Here is a 20,431-nt window from a genome sequence, read left to right on the forward strand (position 1 = left end):
GAACATGAATGTGAATTAAAGATGAAACACCGACAACGCTTAATACGTTGTTCGGGAAGGCAGACTTGATTGGTTTTCAAAAAGAAACCCATATCCGGAAACGTACAGCTAGGTTGCTGGAAGGGCGTCTTAGTCCGAGAACGAATGCTTCTGACTGTTCCGATTCGTTTTGGTGTGTTAGTACAGAAGGTATGGAACCCTTTAGCCGTCTATGTACTGTGAATGGGCGACATAAGCCTAATAACATTCCTGCGCATGCAGTGTATTCCTCCACACAGCGCTGGTGCGCATGCTACTGCGGACCTTGTGTGGTCTGTCAGCGCAAAAACGTTGTTAATGGCAGTGTGACAGGCACCAGTAAACAACTGCGGAAGTCAGCGTCAAGTTGCTTGTACACGGTAAAGTGGGTTGCAATGGGTGAGATGCTGCAAGATTATATGCGGAACGTTTGCCAAACAGATGCACCCCTCACCATTCCACATTCACGGACATCTAGCGACGCCTCAGAGAAGCCGGAAAGGTATTTTCTACGAGAGGTGTGTCCATAGTACAGTAAATTAGTAGCGCTTTGTGTTTGGTATTTGCGAATACTATCCCCAGCCTACTGTCTGTCCTCCAGTAGATGCCAAACGTGATGCTGGTCAACCACACTCAACTCTAACACTACAACTAGATGTGCTGACAATGTCTGAAGAGGACACAGCCACCAGCAGGTGGCACAAGCGCCGCACACAGGTAGAAGTGCCGTGAGGCGCGTTGTCCAAGAATACCAGCTCCATCCATACCATCTGCCATCTGCAGGAAGTTCAGGCATTACGGAAGGGGGACTACCCACGACGGGTACACTTTGTACAGTGGGATTTACAACAAATGTACACTACTGGCTATTAAAATGGCTACACCACGAAAATGACGTGCTACCGACGAGAAATTTTACAGACAGGAAGAAGATGCAGTGTTATGCAAATGATTAGCATTTCAGAGCATTCACACAAGGTTGGCGAAGGTGGTGACACCTACAACGTGCTGACATGAGGAAAGTTTCCAACCGATTTCTCATACACAAACAGCAGTTGACTGGCGTTGCCTGGTGAAACGTTGTTGTGATGCCTCGTGTAAGGAGGAGAAATGCGTACCATCACGTTTCCGACTTTGATAAAGGTCGGACTGTAGCCTATCGCGATTGCGGTTTATCGTATCGCGACATTGCTGCACACGTTGATCGAGGTCCAATGACTGTTAGCAAAATATGGAATCGGCGGGTTCAGGAGGGTAATACGGAACGCCGTGCTGGATCTCAACAGCCTCGTATCACTAGCAGTCGAGATGACAGGCATCTTATCCGTATGGCTGTAACGGATCGTGCAGCCACGTCTCGATCCCTGAGTAAACAGATGGGGACATTTGCAAGACAACAACCACCGGCACGAACAGTTCGGCGACGTTTGCAGCAGCATGTACTATCAGCTCGGAGACCATGGCTGCGGTCACCCTTGACGCTGCATCAGACAGGAGCGCCTGCGATGGTGACTCAACGACGAACCTGGATGCACGAATGGCAAAACGTCATTTTTTCGGATGAATCCAGGTTCTGTTTACAGCATCATGATGGTCGCATCCGTGTTTGGCGACATTGTAAACGTGTATTCGCCATCGCCATACTGGCATATCACCCGGCGTGATGGTATGGGGTACCTTTGGTTACACGTCTTGGTCACCTCTCGTTGGCATTGACGGTACTTTGAACAGTGGACGTTACTTTTCAGATGTGTTACGACCCGTGTCTCTACCCTTCATTCGATCCCTGCGAAACCCTACATTTCAGCAGGATAATGCACGACTGCATGTTGCAGGTCCTGTACGGGCCTTTCTGGGTATAGAAAAAGTTCGACTGCTGTCCTGGCCGGCACATTCTCCAGACCTCTCACCAATTGAAAACGTCTGCTCAATGGTGGCCGAGCAACTGGCTCGTCACAATACGCCAGTCACTACTCTTGATGAACTGTGGTATCGTGTTGAAGCTGCATGGGCAGCTGTACGTGTACACGTTTGACTCAATGCCCAGGCGTATCAAGGCCGTTATTACGGCCAGAGGTGGTTGTTCGGGGTACTGATTTCTCAGGATCTATGCACCCAAATTGCGTGGAAAAGTAATCACATGTCAGCTCTAGTATAATACATTTGTCCAATGAATACCAGTTTATCATCTGCATTTCTTCTTGGTGTAGCGATTTTAATGGCTAGTAGTGTATAGTTCATCCATAATTCCCAAGCTTGGTGCTATTCACAGATGAATGTAGTTTTACTAGAGGTAGCATATTAAACTTCCACAACATGCTTGTTTGGGCAGACACAAATCCGCGAGCGCAGGTGATTCAAAATTGTCAACACAGTATCGGTATTAGCATCTGGGTCCAGATAATCGGTGAATATGTCGGTGGGCCATGTCTACTGCCAAACAGACTAACAGGACCACCTATCTCGTATTTATTAGAGATATTTTGCCTAACCTACCGGATTTAGTACCACTAAATTTTCGGATTAACAATGTGAGTGCAACACACGGGAGTTCCAGCACTCTTTGATGTCGACGTGCCTCAACGCTGCATTTCCCATATCAAACAGCTCTGAACTATTTTCGGTGAGGTAGTATGAGGATTATGGTGTATGGCACATCTGTAACGGCAGTGGAGGATCTCATTGCTCAAGTCTACGGAGTGACTGAAATACTTCAAATTCAACCGCATATATTGGCTCATGTGCATCATTCTCAGCACAGCCGATGTTGGCTCTGTATTGACGTGTGAGGTACGCAGTTCCAAGCCACTTAGTAGTGAAGACAGTGCAATGAACTACTCACACTGGGATTATTGATGTAATGTGGAACGCACATCTATTTCAGACTTCGACACTGTCCAGCGCCCAAGCCGTCTGTTTCCAGATATGGTTTCCTTCTCGAAAACAGAAAAAACGATCAGTTTGCCCTCCCACACAGCTTACCAAACGTTGTCGGCTCTTTTTTTTTTTGGGGGGGGGGGGGGGAGGGGAGGGGCGATACCCTTATAAAGGCAGAACGTTAGTAAAACCGACAAACTGCACGACGGACTCCCGAGTGGAAATGGAAGAAAAAAGGTCCTATTAACATGTGTCCAGAAACGTATCGTTGACACAGTAGACGGCGCTGACAAATAAAAGTTCCTTTGGCTATGTGCCGTGTGTTCCTTGCATGTTGCTTGCTTTGTGTCTGAAGCAGAGTACTGTGAGCAGCAGAATGGTCCAGTATTCATGTCGGTAACAAGCCAAGATGGTGTTTCAATATGGCTAAGTAGATGTAAACAATCGAGGGGCAGCACAGCTATACCAAAACAAGTACCCTCACAGATACCAACCACATCACACAACATTTCTAGCCCTTTTTCGGCGTTTGTGTGATCATGGGTCCTTTCACACAGACGAATATGCAGAGACGTGGCAGACTCTACGTATACCAAATTGGGAGGACCGGGTTCTATAGGACACTGAGACGAACCCTATTACAAGCTCCACGCATGTGGCTCGCCAACATGGTGTAAGCCAAGTTACGATTATGTTATCCTGCATGTCAGATAGTATCACTATCACCTGCAATGAGTCCAAGAATTATCAGCAGTGGATTTTCCTCTGCGGAAAGGATTTTGTCGATGGCTTTTGCACCAAACTATCACAATTGTTGGATTTCTTTGATCAGTTCTGTTTACTGACCAAGCAACCTTTACCAGAACTGGCTCCATCAGGCTACGTAATAGTTATCTGTGGGCTACAAACAATCCTCGGCGCTACAGTCTGGAGCTGCGCTACTGCTACGGTCGCAGGTTCGAATCCTGCCTCGGGCATGGGTGTGTGTGACGTCCTTAGGTTAGTTACGTTCAAGTAGTTCTACGTCTAGGGGACTGGTGACCTCAGATGTTAAGTCCCATAGTGCTTAGAGCCATTTGAACCATTTTTGAACAATCCTCAGGGAATGGTTGAGGCATCGAATCAGCATCGTTTTAGCATCAATGTGTGGACAGGGATTGTTGGTGACCACATACTTGGACCAGTTATTATTCCACAATCCTCGGCGGAAGAATGTACCTGGAGTTCCTGCGTAATACTCTTCCCAGGATGCTTGAGGGTCTGCCTTTGGCAATAAGACAAGTTATATGGTTTCGCGTGATGGAGTACCACCCCATTTCCGCGTTGCAGTTCACCGACACCTCAACAACATCTTCCCCAAAAGTTGGATAGGACGCAGAGGCCCTTTAGCAAGGCATGCTAGATCGCCGGACTTAAACCCCTGGATTTTTACCCAGAGTTGTGTATGCTGAACCAGTCCCTGATGGGCCGGCCGGGGTGGCCGAGCGGTTCTAGGCGCTACAGTCTGGAACCGCGCGACCGCTACGGTCGCAGGTTCGAATCCTGCCTCGGGCATGTATGTGTGTGATGTCCTTATGTTAGTTAGGTTTAAGTAGTTCTAAGTTCTAGGGGACCGATGACCTCAGCAGTTAAGTCCCATAGTGGTCAGAGCCAGTTCCTGATGTTCAAACTCTTCAACAACATGCTCACGACGCCTGTGATGCTATTCGGAGACAGGCTGGAATATGCCAAAGACTAATTAATAACGGGACTTGTGAACATGTGCATTGCATCCGATGGAGACCACTTTGAACATCTGTTGTGACGTGGATGCGATGCAGCTCTGTACCGTGATCCGGGACTATTTGTTGTCGTTGTACGTATACCATCCATTTCCTGACACGTGTTCGTAGAACCTTTTTTCCTCCATTTTCAGTCAGGTACGTGTCCCTGCAGTACATCGGTTTTATTAATGTTCACCCTGTATAGATTCGACTGATGATTAGTGGATTTTACGCCACTCCCTACAAACGAAGAGTTGTATTTCCTTGAGACACTCTGAAGAAGAGTCCAGTGTCTTACCACAGCGCCTCCTCGGCAGTTGCCTAATAAGTAGCGTGAAACTCTTTGTTGTGTCATTTATTAGTCACGTGGGTAAGCGAAAGAATGTGGTAGGCGAGCAGCGCGCCGATCACAGCTCGACCTTGTCGTCCTTCTCGCTGAAGCAGATGCTGTCCCAGAGGTGCATGCGCTTGAGGAAGGCCGGGGTGGCGGTCGTGAGGGTCACGTTGTCGCCGATGACGTAGAAGACGACGGAGCCGTCCCTGGGCAGCGGCCGCCACGGCTCGGGCAGGAGGTCGCTCTTGGTAGGCGTCGGGTTTCCCGTCGCCGCGAAGTTGGCCAGCATCAGGCCCAGCCGCTGCAGCGTCGTCATCGCGCCCTCGCTGGGCCGGTTGCCCGGGAACGGGATCTTCTGGCGCAGCACGTACCTGGCGAACAAGCATGGAGAATTTACATCATCAAACATCATTAGGAGCGTTTACATTCACTTAGTTTATTCAAATTTCAAAAGAACACTCATGTTCACCACTGCATGTACACCCATACTTACAGGCTGTACAATAAAGGACTTCCTGATTTTAAAATTAAGCAATACCAAAACAGAGAACGATAGAATGGCGGAACAAACGGTAGGTATGAGAGCTGAGTTTCTCCTGGCGTACACATTGTTCAAATAACATACGGGAATATAGCCAGATGACGTCGTCGACAACCACAATTTTTCGACAGGAGCACACCTGCCATTTTCAAGGCATAACTGCAGTAAGTAAGCGCTGTGCAAGAGAATTTAAAACCTCGGTTTTCAGAGAATCTCCAGAAAGATAACATTCATACACACACTGAAAACAATAGCGCCACCACAAATAGAAAAGCAACTGGAATCACTCAACAGAGGAAAGTCCACTGGACCTGAAGGGATACCAATTCGATTCTACACAGAGTACGCGAAAGAACTTGCCCCTCTTCTAACAGCCGTTTACCGCAAGTCTCTAGACGAACGAAGGTTCCAAATGATTGGAAAAGAGCACAGGTAGTTCCAGTTTTCAAGAAGGGTCGAAGAGCACATGCGCAAAACTATAGGCCTATATCTCTGACGTCGATCTGTTGCAGAATTTTAAAACATGTTTTTTGCTCGCGTATCATGTCATTTCTGGAAACCCAGAATCTACTCTGTAGGAATCAACATGGATTCCGGAAACAGCGATCGTGTGAGACCCAGCTCGCTTTATTTGTTCATAAGACCCAGAAAATATTAGGTACAGGCTCCCAGGTAGATGCTATTCTCCTTGACTTACGGAAGGCGTTCGATACAGTTCCGCACTGTCGCCTGATAAACAAATTAAGAGCCTACGGAATATCAGACCAGCTGTGTGGCTGGATTGAAGAGTTTTTAGCAAACAGAACACAGCATGTTGTTATCAATGGAGAGACGTGTACAGACGTTAAAGTAACCTCTAGCGTGCCACAGGGGAGTGTTATGGGACCATTGCTTTTCACAATATATATAAATGACCTAGTAGATATTGTCGGAAGTTCCATGCGGCTTTTCGCGGATGATGCTGTAGTATACAGAGAAGTTGCTGCATTAGAAAATTGTAGCGAAATACAGGAAGATCTGCAGCGGATAGGCACTTGGTGCAGGGAGTGGCAACTGACCCTTAACATAGACAAATGTAATGTATTGCGAATACATAGAAAGAAGGATCCTTTATTGTATGATTATATGATAGCGGAACAAACACTGGTAGCAGTTACTTCTGTAAAATATCTAGGAGTATGCGTACGGAACGATTTGAAGTGGAATGATCATATAAAATTAATTGTTGGTAAGGCGGGTACCAGGTTGAGATTCATTGGGAGAGTGCTTAGAAAATGTAGTCCATCAACAAAGGAGGTGGCTTACAAAACACTCGTTCGACCTATACTTGAGTATTGCTCATCAGTGTGGGATCCGTACCAGGTCGGGTTGACGGAGGAGATAGAAAAGATCCAAAGAAGAGCGGCGCGTTTCGTCACCGGGTTATTTGGTAACCGTGATAGCGTTACGGAGATGTTTAATAAACTCAAGTGGCAGACTCTGTAAGAGAGGCGCTCTGCATCGCGGTGTAGCTTGCTGTCCAGGTTTCGAGAGGGTGCGTTTCTGGATGAGGTTCGAATATATTGCTTCCCTCTACTTATACCTCCAGAGGAGATCACGAATGTAAAATTAGAAAGATTCGAGCGCGCACGGAGGCTTTCTGGCAGTCGTTCTTCCCGCGAACCATACGCGAGTGGAACAGGAAAGGGAGGTAATGACAGTGGTACGTAAAGTGCCCTCCGCCACACACCGTTGGGTGACTTGTGAAGTATAAATGTTGATGTAGATCAAAGAATGCCGACGTCAGAATTTATCGATAGTGAAATTAATAATCAACGGGTGAGGTAGCATCAACTCTGTCCCTCTGTTTTTTGACGAGGGGGAGAGCAGAATTCCATGTAGAACGTAATCAAAATCCACCATCTCTATTTATAAGGTAAATAGCTACTTTAATTTCAACAGCTTCCTTAATAACATTATCCCAACAGCTGGAAGTGCATGCCAGAATCTCCGTGTTGTTTTATTCCGCACGATAAACGATGCCAAGACTGGTTTGCAATATCTTATTTTCTCGGCTTTTGTAAGCGGGTGTGCCGTATGTGCTCAGTACACCAATCCTTCACAGTCCTGACAGTCTGATCAATGTAAGTCAAGCCGCAACCGCAACGAATACTATAGCCACCCTCCTTACGCAAGGCAAGATCATAATTTACGGAACCCAAGGGTTCGCTGGTGGTCGAAAAACACACTTCACGTCGTATTTCCGCAAAACAGACCAATCTTCTTCGAAATGCTCCCTATGTAAGGCAAAAAGCCCGTAGACTTTGGTGACACCTCGGTATTGTCATCACTCACCCGGTGCACAGTTTATCGATAGCGCAACGCACGTCTGATCTGTCTTTCACTATAAACATTCTAACGAAAGGTGACTTCGAGATGGCTTAACTCAGCTCGAAAAGCCTTATGATCCGAGATGACCTGAAGCCTGCGAACCAATTTACGGATTACCCCTTCACGCTGAGCCGGATGGCGGCAACTACCAGCCTGCAGATACAAGTGGTACGAGTAGGATTCCTATAAACGGCACGTCCCAACGTACTATCCACCTTCCTTGTGGCCAACACATCAGGGAAGGGAAGGCAGCCATGCTTTTCCACCTCCATCGTAAAACAATTTATTTGAACACTTGGTATGTTGACTGTAAGATTTTTATTCGGTGATTTCGAAATAATAGTTAAAAATTTACTGACAGACGGCTGGCACACTGTGCAGCTCGTATCAGTGTGCATAAACAAATTCATCGTCTGGAAGCGGTCTTTGCAAAATGGTTCAAATGGCTCTGAGCACTATGGGACTTAACTTCTTAAGTTATCAGTCCCCTAGAACTTAGAACTACTTAAACCTAACGAACCTAAGGACATCACACACATCCATGCCCGAGGCAGGATTCGAACCTACGACCGTAGCGGTCGCGCGGTTCCAGACTGCAGCGCCTAGAACTGCTCGGCCACTCGGGCCGGCCGGTCTTTGCATTCATATCAAAATAATTCCAAATGTCTGCCCTTCGTAATAGATAGGTGCCACAAACGAACAATCGAATTTGCAATCACATCTTATGATGTGTCAACGGAAATGGATTAAGCTGCCACACAGATCGACAATTCAAGATCGTTCAGCGCGGTGGTATATCGAATAAAACAACACGCTACTGTTACCAGCAACTGTTTATAAATTTCTACAACGCGTTTCAAAGGATTAAACCTCTATCATCAAGTGCACTTTTGTTTATTAATATGACATGTGTGTACTGTGTTACGACTTTGCGGTAACCTGCGGCGCTGTCTAGTAGAGAAACAAAACACTAATTCAGAACATCACTCTGCGGGCTCTTTAATCAAAGATTGAAAGTAAATGTAAATATCAAAGCAAAACAACTAAAATACAATACCTCTAGTGGTCACAGGGTTCTTTCTCTGTCGCAATACACCACATATAAAATTTCACACTTTGAAAACAAAGATGATGGCTAGAAATTAATATGCGCAAACAACACTTAGAAAAACAGAACCATTACTTCAAAGTACAAAGAACATATAGCAAAACAAAACAATCATTTCGGAGCAAGGCTTAAAGCACTGTGGATACCTTTGTTTGAGTAGGTGAACAGATATGTTATAATAAGTATTCTAGGTGGTACACAAATCCTTTTCTCTAAAGTTTGTATAACTTTAATTTTTTACTCATTTATGTAATCAGATGAGAAGTTGAAAATGTTAAGTGTAATAATTATGTTACCACCAGTGCCACAAATATACGTAAATAACATTTCAGGTTGAGATTCAGAGACAGCTAATGAAAGCAGTGACAGAAGAGAGCAAAGTTTTGGTTATGCCATATCTGTGGGACTTATAGGGTCACATCTGTTAGGTGTCGTAGATTAGTAAAACCTGAAGTAACACTTTGATGAAGATTCCAAGTATGCAGATATACATCTACTCTTAATAACAAAACAGATACATATCAGGCTGACATGAGTTACAGGCTATTGGTCTGTGGGTAGATCTATTAGATTCAGTGATATACGAGGGTAATCCCAAAAGTTGTTGTTGTTGTGGTCTTCAGTCCTGAGACTGGTTTGATGCAGCTCTCCACGCTACTCTATCCTGTGCAAGCTTCTTCATCTCCCAGTACCTACTGCAACCTACATCCTTCTGAATCTGCTTAGTGTATTCATCTCTTGGTCTCCCTCTACGATGTTTACCCTCGACGCTGCCCTCCAATACTAAATATGTGATCCCTTGATGCCTCAGAACATGTCCTACCAACCGATCCCTTCTTCTAGTCAAGTTGTGCCACAAACTCCTCTTCTCCCCAATCCTATTCAATAACTCCTCATTCGTTATGTGATCTACCCATCTAATCTTCAGCATTCTTCTGTAGCACCACATTTCGAAAGCTTCTATTCTCTTCTTGTCCAAACTATTTATCGTCCATGTTTCACTTCCATACATGGCTACACTCCATACAAATACTTTCAGAAATGTCTTCCTGACACTTAAATCTATACTCGATGTTAACAAATTTCTCTTCTTCAGAAATGCTTTCCTTGCCATTGCCAGTCTACGTTTTATATCCTCTCTACTTCGACCATCATCAGTTATTTTGCACCCCAAATAGCAAAACTCCTTTACTGCTTGAAGTGTCTCATTTCCTAATCTAATTCCCTCAGCATCACGCGACTTAATTCGACTACATTCCATTACTCTCGTTTTGCTTTTGTTGATGTTCATCTTATATCCTCCTTTCAAGACAATGTCAATTCCGTTCAACTGCTCTTCCAGGTCCTTTGCTGTCTCTGACAGAATTAGTCATCGGCGAACCTCAAAGTTTTTATTTCTTCTCCATGGATTTTAATACCTACTCCGAATTTTTCTTTTGTTTCTTTTACTGCTTCCTCAATATACAGATTGAATAACACCGGGGAGAGGCTACAACCCTGTCTCACTCCCTTCCCAACCACTGCTTCCCTTTCATGTCCCTCGACTCTTATAACTGCCATCTGGTTTCTGTACAAATTGTAAATAGCCTTTCGCTCCCTGTATTTTACTCCTGCCACCTTCAGAATTTGAAAGAGAGTATTCCAGTCAACATTGTCAAAAGCTTTCTCTAAGTCTACAAATCCTAGAAACGTAGGTTTGCCTTTTCTTAATCTAGCTTCTGAAATACGTCATAGGGTTAGTATTGCCGCACGTGTCCCCATATTTCTACGGAATCCAAACTGATCTTCCCCAAGGTCGACTTCTACCAGTTTTTCCATTCGTCTGTAAAGAAGTCGCGTTAGTATTTTGCAGCCGTGACTTATTAAACTGATAGTTCGGTAATTTTCACATCTGTCAACGCCTGCTTTCTTTCGGATTGGAATTATTATATTCTTCTTGAAGTCTGAGGGTATTTCGCCTGTTTCATACATCTTGCTCACCAGATGGTAGAGTTTTGTCAGGACTGGCTCTCCCAAGGCCGTCAGTAGTTCCAATGGAATGTTGTCTACTCCGGGGGCCTTGTTTCGACTCAGGTCTTTTAGTGCTCTGTCAAACTCTTCACGCAGTATCATATTTCCCATTTCATCTTCATCTACATCCTCTTCCATTTCCATAATATTGTCTTCAAGTACATCGCCCTTGTATAGACCCTATCCCAAAAGTAAGGCCTCCTATTTCTTTATAAGTGCAGAACTCTGTTTGTGTGCAGTTGGTCACAGTGTTATGAAGAGTGCTTCACGCGCTGTGTGTAAACATGCGCACGCCGCGCTGAGGAGCTGTCTTGGCTCGGCAGTCGTTGAGAATGGAGCTCCCATTTGATGTTACCGCCAAGTGCGAATTTCGCGCAGTTATTCGGTTTTTGAACTCAAAGGGCACTGCGCCGATTGAAGTCCATCGCCAATTGACGGAAGTGTATGGTGAGCCGTCCATGGATGTCAAAAGTGTTCGTAAGTGGTATAGATAGTTTGCCGGTAAAGTTATGACAATTTTTTTTGTTTTTTTTTGGGATCGCAAAGGGGTATTGTTGGTCGACTTTATGCTCACTGGGACCACCATTAACGCTAACAGTTACTGTGAGACTCTGAAAACACTCAAACGGGCAATTCAGAACCGAGAAAGAGGAATGTTGAGCAAGGGCGTACACATTCTCTATGACAACGCTCGCCCACACATCGCTCGGCAAATCGTTGCTGTTCTGCAACGGTTTCAGTGGAACATGATCACCCACTCACCCTATAGCCCTGACTTGGCGCCCAGTGACTATCACCTGTTCCAAAGGTTAAAAGAACATTTGGCCGGAAAGCGATTCAGCTCCGGCGATGAGGTGAAAGAAGAGGTTAATAACTTTCTGAACAGCATGGCGGCGAGCTGGTATGACATGGGCCTACAAAAATTGCCAAATCGTCTACAAAATAAGCATTGATTGGTGATGAATGGATCTGCAATATATTTAGCTGGTCAAATGAAGACACACAATGATGCGTCCTTCAAACTCTGTCAGGCGCTGGTACCGCTGTTTCACACGAGCGCGTGACATTTCAGCGTCCTTCGAGTGATCACGCAACATCTGACGGTGACGACGAACAGCGTCTTCAGGGAATACCTCATCCTCTGGTGTATACACGTAGTGCCATTCCCTCTAAGATTTGTAATCTGTGGAAAAATTATATACCTTTGTTTAAGTTCTCAGCAATTTATCCCTTTTCAGTTTTTGGGGCTGTTGTTGCTGGTAGCACGACTGATATCACTTTAGGCCGATAGGCTAACATGTCATCTCTGCCCTGAGTGAGTCCGCAGCTCGTGGTCGTGCGGTAGCGTTCTCGCTTCCCACGCCCGGGTTCGATTTCCGGCGGGGTCAGGGATTTTCTCTGCCTCGTGATGACTGGGTGTTGTGTGCTGTCCTTAGGTTAGTTAGGTTTAAGTAGTTCTAAGTTCTATGGGACTGATGACCTTAGATGTTAAGTCCCATAGTGCTCAGAACCATTTGCCCTGGGTGGATACCTCTCGGGATTATGTTTATGGCGCCAGCTCTAAGAAACCCGTCGTGGCTGCTCGAGCAACCCTCATCATGGCCTCGGAGACATGTTGCAGCATCTAGGCAAGGTGTGACACCTTGGCGAGTACTGAAGTCAGTGGTTCGACAAGTGATGCCGGATCTTCATTGATGCCAGCGGGGGTTGTACACTACTGGCCATTAAAATTGCTACACCAAGAAGAAATGCAGATGATAAACGGGTATTCATTGGACAAATATATTATACTAGAACTGACATGTGATTACATTTTCACGTTCACCGTTCAACAGGAGTAGTGATGACGTATTGTGACGAGCCAGTTGCTCGGCCACCATTGACCAGACCTTTTCAATTGGTGAGAGATCTGGAGAATGTGCTGGCCAGGGCAGCAGTAGAGCATTTTCACTATCCAGAATGGCACGTACAGGACCCGCAACATGCAGTCGTGCATTATCCTACTGAAATGTAGGGTTTCGCAGGGATCGAATGAAGGGTAGAGCCATGGGTCGTAACACATCTGAAATGTAACGTCCACTGTTAAAAGTGCCGTCAATGCGAACAAGAGGTGACCGAGACGTGTAACTAATGGCACCCTATACTATCACGCCGTGTGATACGCTAGTATGGCGATGACGAATACACGCTTTCAATGTGCATTCACAACGATGTCGCCAAACCCGGATGCGACCATCATGACGCTGTAAACAGAACCTGGATTCATCCGAAAACATGACGTTTTGCCATTCGTGCACCCAGGTTCGTCGTTCAGTACACCATCGTAGGCGCTCCTGTCTGTGACGCAGCGTCAAGGGTCTCTGAGCTGATAGTCCATGCTGCTGCAAACGTCGTCGAGCTGTTCGTGCAGATGGTTGTTGTCTTGCAAACGTCCCCATCTGTTGACTCAGTGATCGATACGTGGCGGCACGATCCGTTACAGCCATGCGGATAAGATGCCTGTCATCTTGACTGCTAGTGATACGAGGCCGTCGGGATCCAGCACGGCGTTCCGTATTACCCTCCCGAACCCACCGATTCCATATTCTGCTAACAGTCATTGGTTCTCGACCAAAGCGAGCAGCAATGTCGCGATACGATAAACCTCAATCGCGATAGGCTACAATCCGACCTTTGTCAAAGTCGGAAACGTGATGGTACGCATTTCTCCTACTTACACGAGGCATCACAACAATTATAGACATATAGAAATAATGTAAGAGTTGAAAGGTTAACATTGGATGATAGAGCAAATAAGAAAATATTTGAAGACCAAGGAGCCTTGGAAAAATTGCGTATAGCCTGTAGCAATAAAATAGGTCCATTTAGTCTTAGACCCGAACGTTCATCTGGCGTTCCTTGGCGTAAGTATACAAGAAAGAATCGATTCAGGTTTGTAACCTATTCCAAGCCCAAAACGTTGTTTGTGTATAAGAAATCGGTTGGAAACTTTCCTCATGTCAGCACATTGTAGGTTCAAAATGGTTCAAATGGCTCTGAGCACTATGGGACTTAACAGCTGTGGTCATCAGTCCCCTATAACGTAGAACTACTTAAACCTAACTAACCTAAGGACATCACACACATCCATGCCCGAGGCAGGATTCGAACCTGCGACCGTAGCCGTCGCGCCACATTGTAGGTGTCGCCACCGGCGCCAACCTTGTGTGAACGCTCTGAAAAGCTAATCATTTGCATATCACAGCATCTTCATCCTGTCGGTTAAATTTCGCGTCTGTAGCACGTCCTGGTGTAGCAATTTTAATGGCCAGTAGTGTAGCTTAGACGGGCGCTGCTTCTGCGCTGACAGCGGTTTGATCGTTTCCGCTTCTGCCGCCAGCCTAACTGGTGTCTCCTGATGGGCGGCGAATTTTCCCCCTGGGAAGAGTGGGTGGTCTCGCTGCTCCTATGGCGTGTTGGTCCTGGAGTGCCTCACCGTCCTCTGCTGCTCCCTGGAGTGAAGGCAGCTTTGGGCTCATCGCTGGCCAGGCTCTCCTGCAGTCTGTGTGTCCGGGCGCGGACGTCGGAGCAGTGGGCCTTCTCGAGAGCATTGCCCGGAACGTTGCGTACCCAAGTAGCTCTCAACACCACTGCCGCCACAGTTCTTTCACCTTGGCGAGTGCGTCTTCGGTTGTAGCCACTGAGAACCCGCGTGGTCGCCCGCATACTTCACGCGTGTCTCGGAGAAACAGCAGTGGCGTGTAATATGATCCTCTCTTTGGCAGTGAAAGCACTGAGACGAGCCTCTCTTACGCCTCAGAGGCTCAACCATGACTGCTGCATTGGCCACCCACGTCACCTGGTAGAATTTCCTGCCCTCCACGCTATCTAGAGCGCAACGATAAGAGACGGAAACTCCTGCTACTTGGATGATTTGATGTGCACCAGCGAGCGCATATTAGATCCAAGCTCCTCAATTTCCTCTCTGATGTGGTCAACTGCCGCAGAGCGCGGAAAGCTCTTAAACACCGCCTTAATCAGCTTTTCCAGGACGGTCGCGTGGATGTAGAACGGCAGAGAGAGATGCTACATCTCTCGTCGTCTTCGAGAAATTCTCGCATTTACCGATCTGACTAAAACCCCTATGTACTTTGGTCGGGGAGTGGTTCGAAATGATCTATTCAGTCACTCTGTGACGGTAATGGCACCCAAACAGAAAATGACAGAGGCACAAATAATAAAATGTTCCAGGCTATTACGCCGTGGTCGAATGGATTTCGCCTTAAAACCCGACGTTTCGTCCCTATCTGTTGAGAACATTTTCAAGGGGGATCGTAGCTTTGTTTAATGTCCTATTCACACTCTGGCTCGCTACTAGCAACAGCAAAATTCCGCTTCCGCGAGCTTCCCCGCAGTGGCGTGACGTCACATGTTTTGAATAAGCGAGCACAATTGGCCGTTGTCGACTGCCGTTGCCCCCTGTTGCTACCACCCCATGGTGGAAGAATGGTACACATCTCCTTCAGCATCGGACTCCAAATGTCATTCAGATTCACGCCTTCCTTCTTCCTATTGAAATTCCTGCAATCTCTATGGCCTCTTTGTATAGCCTTTATGATATCCGCTTCTGGCTGCCAGTACTTGAGTCTCATCAAAATTAATGAGGTGGTTCCCTGGCTGAAAGGAATGTTCTGCAACAGCTGATCTGTCAGTCTCCCCTCTTCCGCAATTGCCCTTGTGCTCTTCGAGTCGCTTTTTGACCTTGTTGTAGTACCTACGTACACCTCCGCATAACTACACAGAATCTTATAAATTTCAGCTTCTTCCAGCGGTAGGCGAGCTTCCTTGGCTGATTTCACGTGAGCTTGTATCTTCCATCTAGGTGTGTAGATTGCCACGATGTTCTGCTTTTTCAGGATTTTTCTTATGCAGTCTGTCGCTTTCTTAATGAATGGCAGGAAAACTTTCGATTTCACCGCCGCTTGAGCATCGCTCTAATTTCTACGCAGTTGTCTTATACACTACTGGCCACTAAAATTGCTACACCACGAAGATGACGTGCTACAGACGCGAAATTTAACCGAAAGGAAGAAGATGCTATCATATGCAAATGATTAGCTTTTCAGAGCATTCACACAAGGTTGGCGCCGTGCTGGATCCCAACGGCCTCGTATCACTAGCAGTCGAGATGACAGGCATCTTATCCACATGGCTGTAACGGATCGTGCAGCCACGCCTCGATCTCTGAGTCAACAGATGGGGACGGTTGCAAGACAACAACCATCTGAACGAACAGTTCGACGACGTTTGCAGCAGCATGGACTATCAGCTCGGAGACCATGGCTGCGGTTACCCTTGACGCTGCATCGCAGACAGGAGCGTCTGCGATTGTGTACTCAAAGACGAACCTGGGTGCACGAATGGCAAAACGTCATTTTAATAGCCAGTAGTGTAGCTCTTTTCACCTCGGTGAACGAATAACCATTCTTGAGCAATGCATTGGTGTGAGGTTTTAATTCTGCGTCAAGCAGCTCTGGTTCGCAGATTTTCTTTGTTCTATCCGCCGTTTTCATGATGCCTCGCTTTTGTTGTGGGTGATGGTTCGAATCTCGGTGTGGATAACTGTCTGTGTGCGTGGGTTTTCGGTAAACCGATTGCCCCAAGCTACCATCTTCTTCCTTGAAAATTAGTATGTCAAGAAAATTTGATCTTCCGTCAGCATTCACCTACTTGGTAAACTGAATATTCGGATTGATACCGTTCAGGTGTGTGTGAAAACGATACAGGTCCTCCCTGCCTTGCCGCTGTAGAACTGGTTTATTGTTCGCAATTTCCAGTGCCGGCTCCTCGAATTTTTCCATAAGAAGTTCGATATAACCGGGCTTAAAGGGCTACCGATATCAATTCCATCAGTCTGTTCATAGAACTCTTCGTTCCGTCTGAAATACGTGGTTCTGAGGCAATATATAAACAGTTCTCCAACAGCGGGAAGGAAAATTCAGCTGTTGCAACACTTCATTGACTGCAACCATAGTGAATAGCGACACCACATCGAAACTACCTAATATCTCCTCCTGTTGTACCATTATCCCGTCTAATTTACTGGTAAAATACGCCGAATTCATGATATTAGAATCGAACCGGCCCACTTGCGGTCGTAATAATGGGGAAACGTCGGGTTTTAAGGTGAAATCCATTCGACCACGGTATAATAGCCCGGAAAATTTTATTAATTGTGATATTTCCGGCCGTGAAAGTTTACATTATGCAAATGACAGAGAAACGAGCGTAATACTGAATTCGGTCTTCCGAAATTGTTTTACCGCGGCAGATCGTAATACTCAAAAATGGCTATGAGCACTATGGGACTTAACTTCTGAGGTCATCAGTCGCCTAGAACTTAGAACTACTGAAACCTAACTAATCTAAGGACATCGCACACATCCATGCCCGAGGCAGGATTCGAACCTGAGACCGTAGCAGTAGCGCGGTTCCAGACTGTAGCGCCTAGAACCGCTTGGCCACCCCGGCCGGCAGATCGCAATACTGTCCATTCTTTCAATCACCGCTTTGTAGTGGAAAGGCATCAGTACCACATGAGGCACCTGTAAGATTTTACAGAGATTGTGTGAAACAATTTGTTCCCCTTCTAGCAGCTGTTTGCGTAGGTGGCTGGAGCAACGAACGATCCCTAGCGACATTAAAATAGCGCAGTCATTCCCGTTTTCAAGAAGGGCCATAGGAAAGGTGCACGTAATTATAGGTTTCTATCGTTGATATCAATCTGTCCTGTAATTATGGAGTATGTTCAATGCCCGTGTATTATGACGTTTTAGCAGAATGAAAATCTCCTCTATAAAAATCAACGTGGATTCCGTAAACTGAGATCTTGCGAAACTCAGCTCGCTCTGTTCCTCAATAAGATCCACAGCGATGCAGAAATCGCCACTCAGATTGGTGCCACGTTCCTCTAATTTCGGAAGGCATCTCACGCTGTCCCGCACTGTCGTTTAGTAAAAAATGTGCGAGCTTACCGACTATTGGAATAGATTTGTGATTTGATGCAAGACTTTCTTGCAGGCAGAACTCAACACTTCGCTCGTAATGGAAAAAAAATCAATAGATGTGTAGGTAACTTCGGAAGTAACGCAAGGAATTGTTACAGAACCGTTGCTGATTAAAATTCATATACAAACGATATAGTAGAACGAGTCGGAGACTGTTTAAGGCTGTCGTAGATTAGGTGATTGTCTATAAGAAGTCAGCAACGCCAGAACACAGTCACAACTTGCAGCAGGACAAACGCAAGATCGATGAGTGGTGCAGGAATGGCACCTGATCCTGAATGAAAATAAACTTAACATGAAACCCTGATTCAGGGCTTCCGTAGCATCGGTGGTTTCATGCTAAAGGCACTGGTACTTAAAAACAAAATGAATAAAATGATGGGTTCCGACAGAGACCATAGGGGCCCAAAGGATTAAGGAAATGTAATTCATACACTAAAGAAGTAGTTTAATTAGCACTTGGTAGATCGATTCTAGAGTGTTGTTAATCAATCTGGGATCGTTACCAGCTAGGAAGATGGAAAAAAAACCCAAGGAAGGGAGGCATGTTTCGCCACGGAATCGTTTAGACCGCGCGGCAGCGTTACTGATATGTTCAAAACACCAGTGGCAGACCTGCAAGAGGGATATTGTGCACCACGGAGATATTTGCTACTGAAATTTCTAGGGAGTTCTTTCCTGAAAAAGTCGAACAATAAAGTGCTCCCTCCCACAAACGTCTTGCGATATAACCTCAAAGAGAAAATTCATGAATCTGGAGCTAATACAGAGGCTTACCAACAACACTCTTCCCACGCTCGCTGGTGGAACAGAGAAGGGAGGATCAGTTAGTGGTGACAGCAGTACTCCTCATTACACACCGTCAGGCGACCTACGGAATACTGATGCAGATGCAGATGGACTCTCAACAGATCCCTTCCCGCAGACGTCACGGTGCAGACCGCGGTTGTCCCATTGTCGAGAAACAAATGGAAGACTTTGAAACGTCCTTTACCTCACAGGCGACTGGAAATGGGCTGCGTTGAGACAGCCTGGTGAATGGCACCGGGCGGGAGCTCGCCCCTTCTATGGTGTTTGGAGGTGCGACCGTTCGCATGGCCTGCTTCTGTTCTACTAACGGTTCAAACCTGTTGGCGGTGGTAGTTTCACTTGGAATGGAAATGTGTTGAGGGCGAGTCACCCGTTTCGGCGCAACGGTCGTTCAGGCACGGCGCACAACGCTGCTATAGATCTCTCCTGCCCTCCAGTAGTTGTGACAGCTACCTGTGTCTTCTGTGACGATCGGTAGCCGATCGTAGGTCGAGTTTTGGTCCTCTAACGATTGTACTGTTCGTTGTGGAGACTGAACAGCACTGCCGCCGCCTCCCGATACTACTCACCCCATCTCTTATCTGCGAGTAGCGATTCGGGGCGTTGGGAAATCCCTCTACGTAATCGCTCGCACCTGTCGTGACCATGTTCATGCCCGCGTATGCTGGCCATGTCGCCGCACATGGGGGGACCGCATGCGGACGACGATCTGCCACTTTCTTCGCTGTCTCACGTCTATTTGCTCTCTGCGGAGCCTCAGTTCCTGGCTGACCTACGTTAATACCTGACACTGTTAATGCCCCTTCTGTACCGTACAAGGTCTGGTAACAACACTTAATATGAGCAACACAATGTACTCTGCTGCCCGCTGTACCTGGCACAGGGACTTGCAAAAATTCAAATGGCTCCAAGCACTACGGCACTTAACACCTGAGATCATCAGTCCCCTTGACTTAGAACTACTTAAACCTAACTAACCTAAGGGTTAACTAACTGAAGCGCCTGGAACCGCTTGGTCACAGCGGCCGGCCAGAACTTTCAACTCTAATCATTTACGTACCCTCTGATTGTGTGTTCGTGTACAAAGTTAGACTGACATCCGACCATGTCTTCTAGGTGACTCACTTTTTTCGTCACGAAGCATATATCAATGTTCTGCCACCGAACACGACGGACGACAAAAAATTGTTCTCTTCGCCGAAGGCACAATATATTGTCAAACACGTTGAATGTAATATAAATGACGGAGGCAACAGGATATCAGTAACACCAAAACGTTATTTGCAGACAATATGTTAACGCTTAACTGCAACAAAACACAATGCAAATAGTTTCTGACACAGAAATCTTGTAAAACATAAATTGTATTGTCAGAAGACGGTCAAGTAAGTCAGTGAAGTCGAATATTTTAAATTCTTGGGATTTAAACTAGGTGCAATGGTTTTTTAGAAGTGTCGCATTCAAGATCTTGTGCAGAAAACGAATGCTGTATTTTTCACAATAACAATGATCTCCTTTCACTCTGACACTAAAATACGAGGGCTTGTTTACTTT

At 46.1% G+C, this 20,431-nt stretch overlaps 1 protein-coding gene across 1 annotated transcript in view; it reads right to left on the reverse strand.

Annotated features, from left to right (window-relative positions):
• Window positions 1-14,492: 14,492 nt before the first annotated feature.
• Window positions 14,493-20,431, reverse strand: part of LOC126474691 (venom carboxylesterase-6-like) — a 181,557-nt gene continuing 175,618 nt past the window's right edge. Inside the window, exon 8 of the mRNA XM_050102203.1 lies at window positions 14,493-14,700. Coding sequence (XP_049958160.1) covers window positions 14,493-14,700 — 208 coding nt within the window. The remainder of the gene's footprint in view (window positions 14,701-20,431) is intronic.

This window comes from Schistocerca serialis, chromosome 1, assembly GCF_023864345.2.
Source record: "Schistocerca serialis cubense isolate TAMUIC-IGC-003099 chromosome 1, iqSchSeri2.2, whole genome shotgun sequence".
Lineage (NCBI taxonomy): Eukaryota > Metazoa > Arthropoda > Insecta > Orthoptera > Acrididae > Schistocerca > Schistocerca serialis.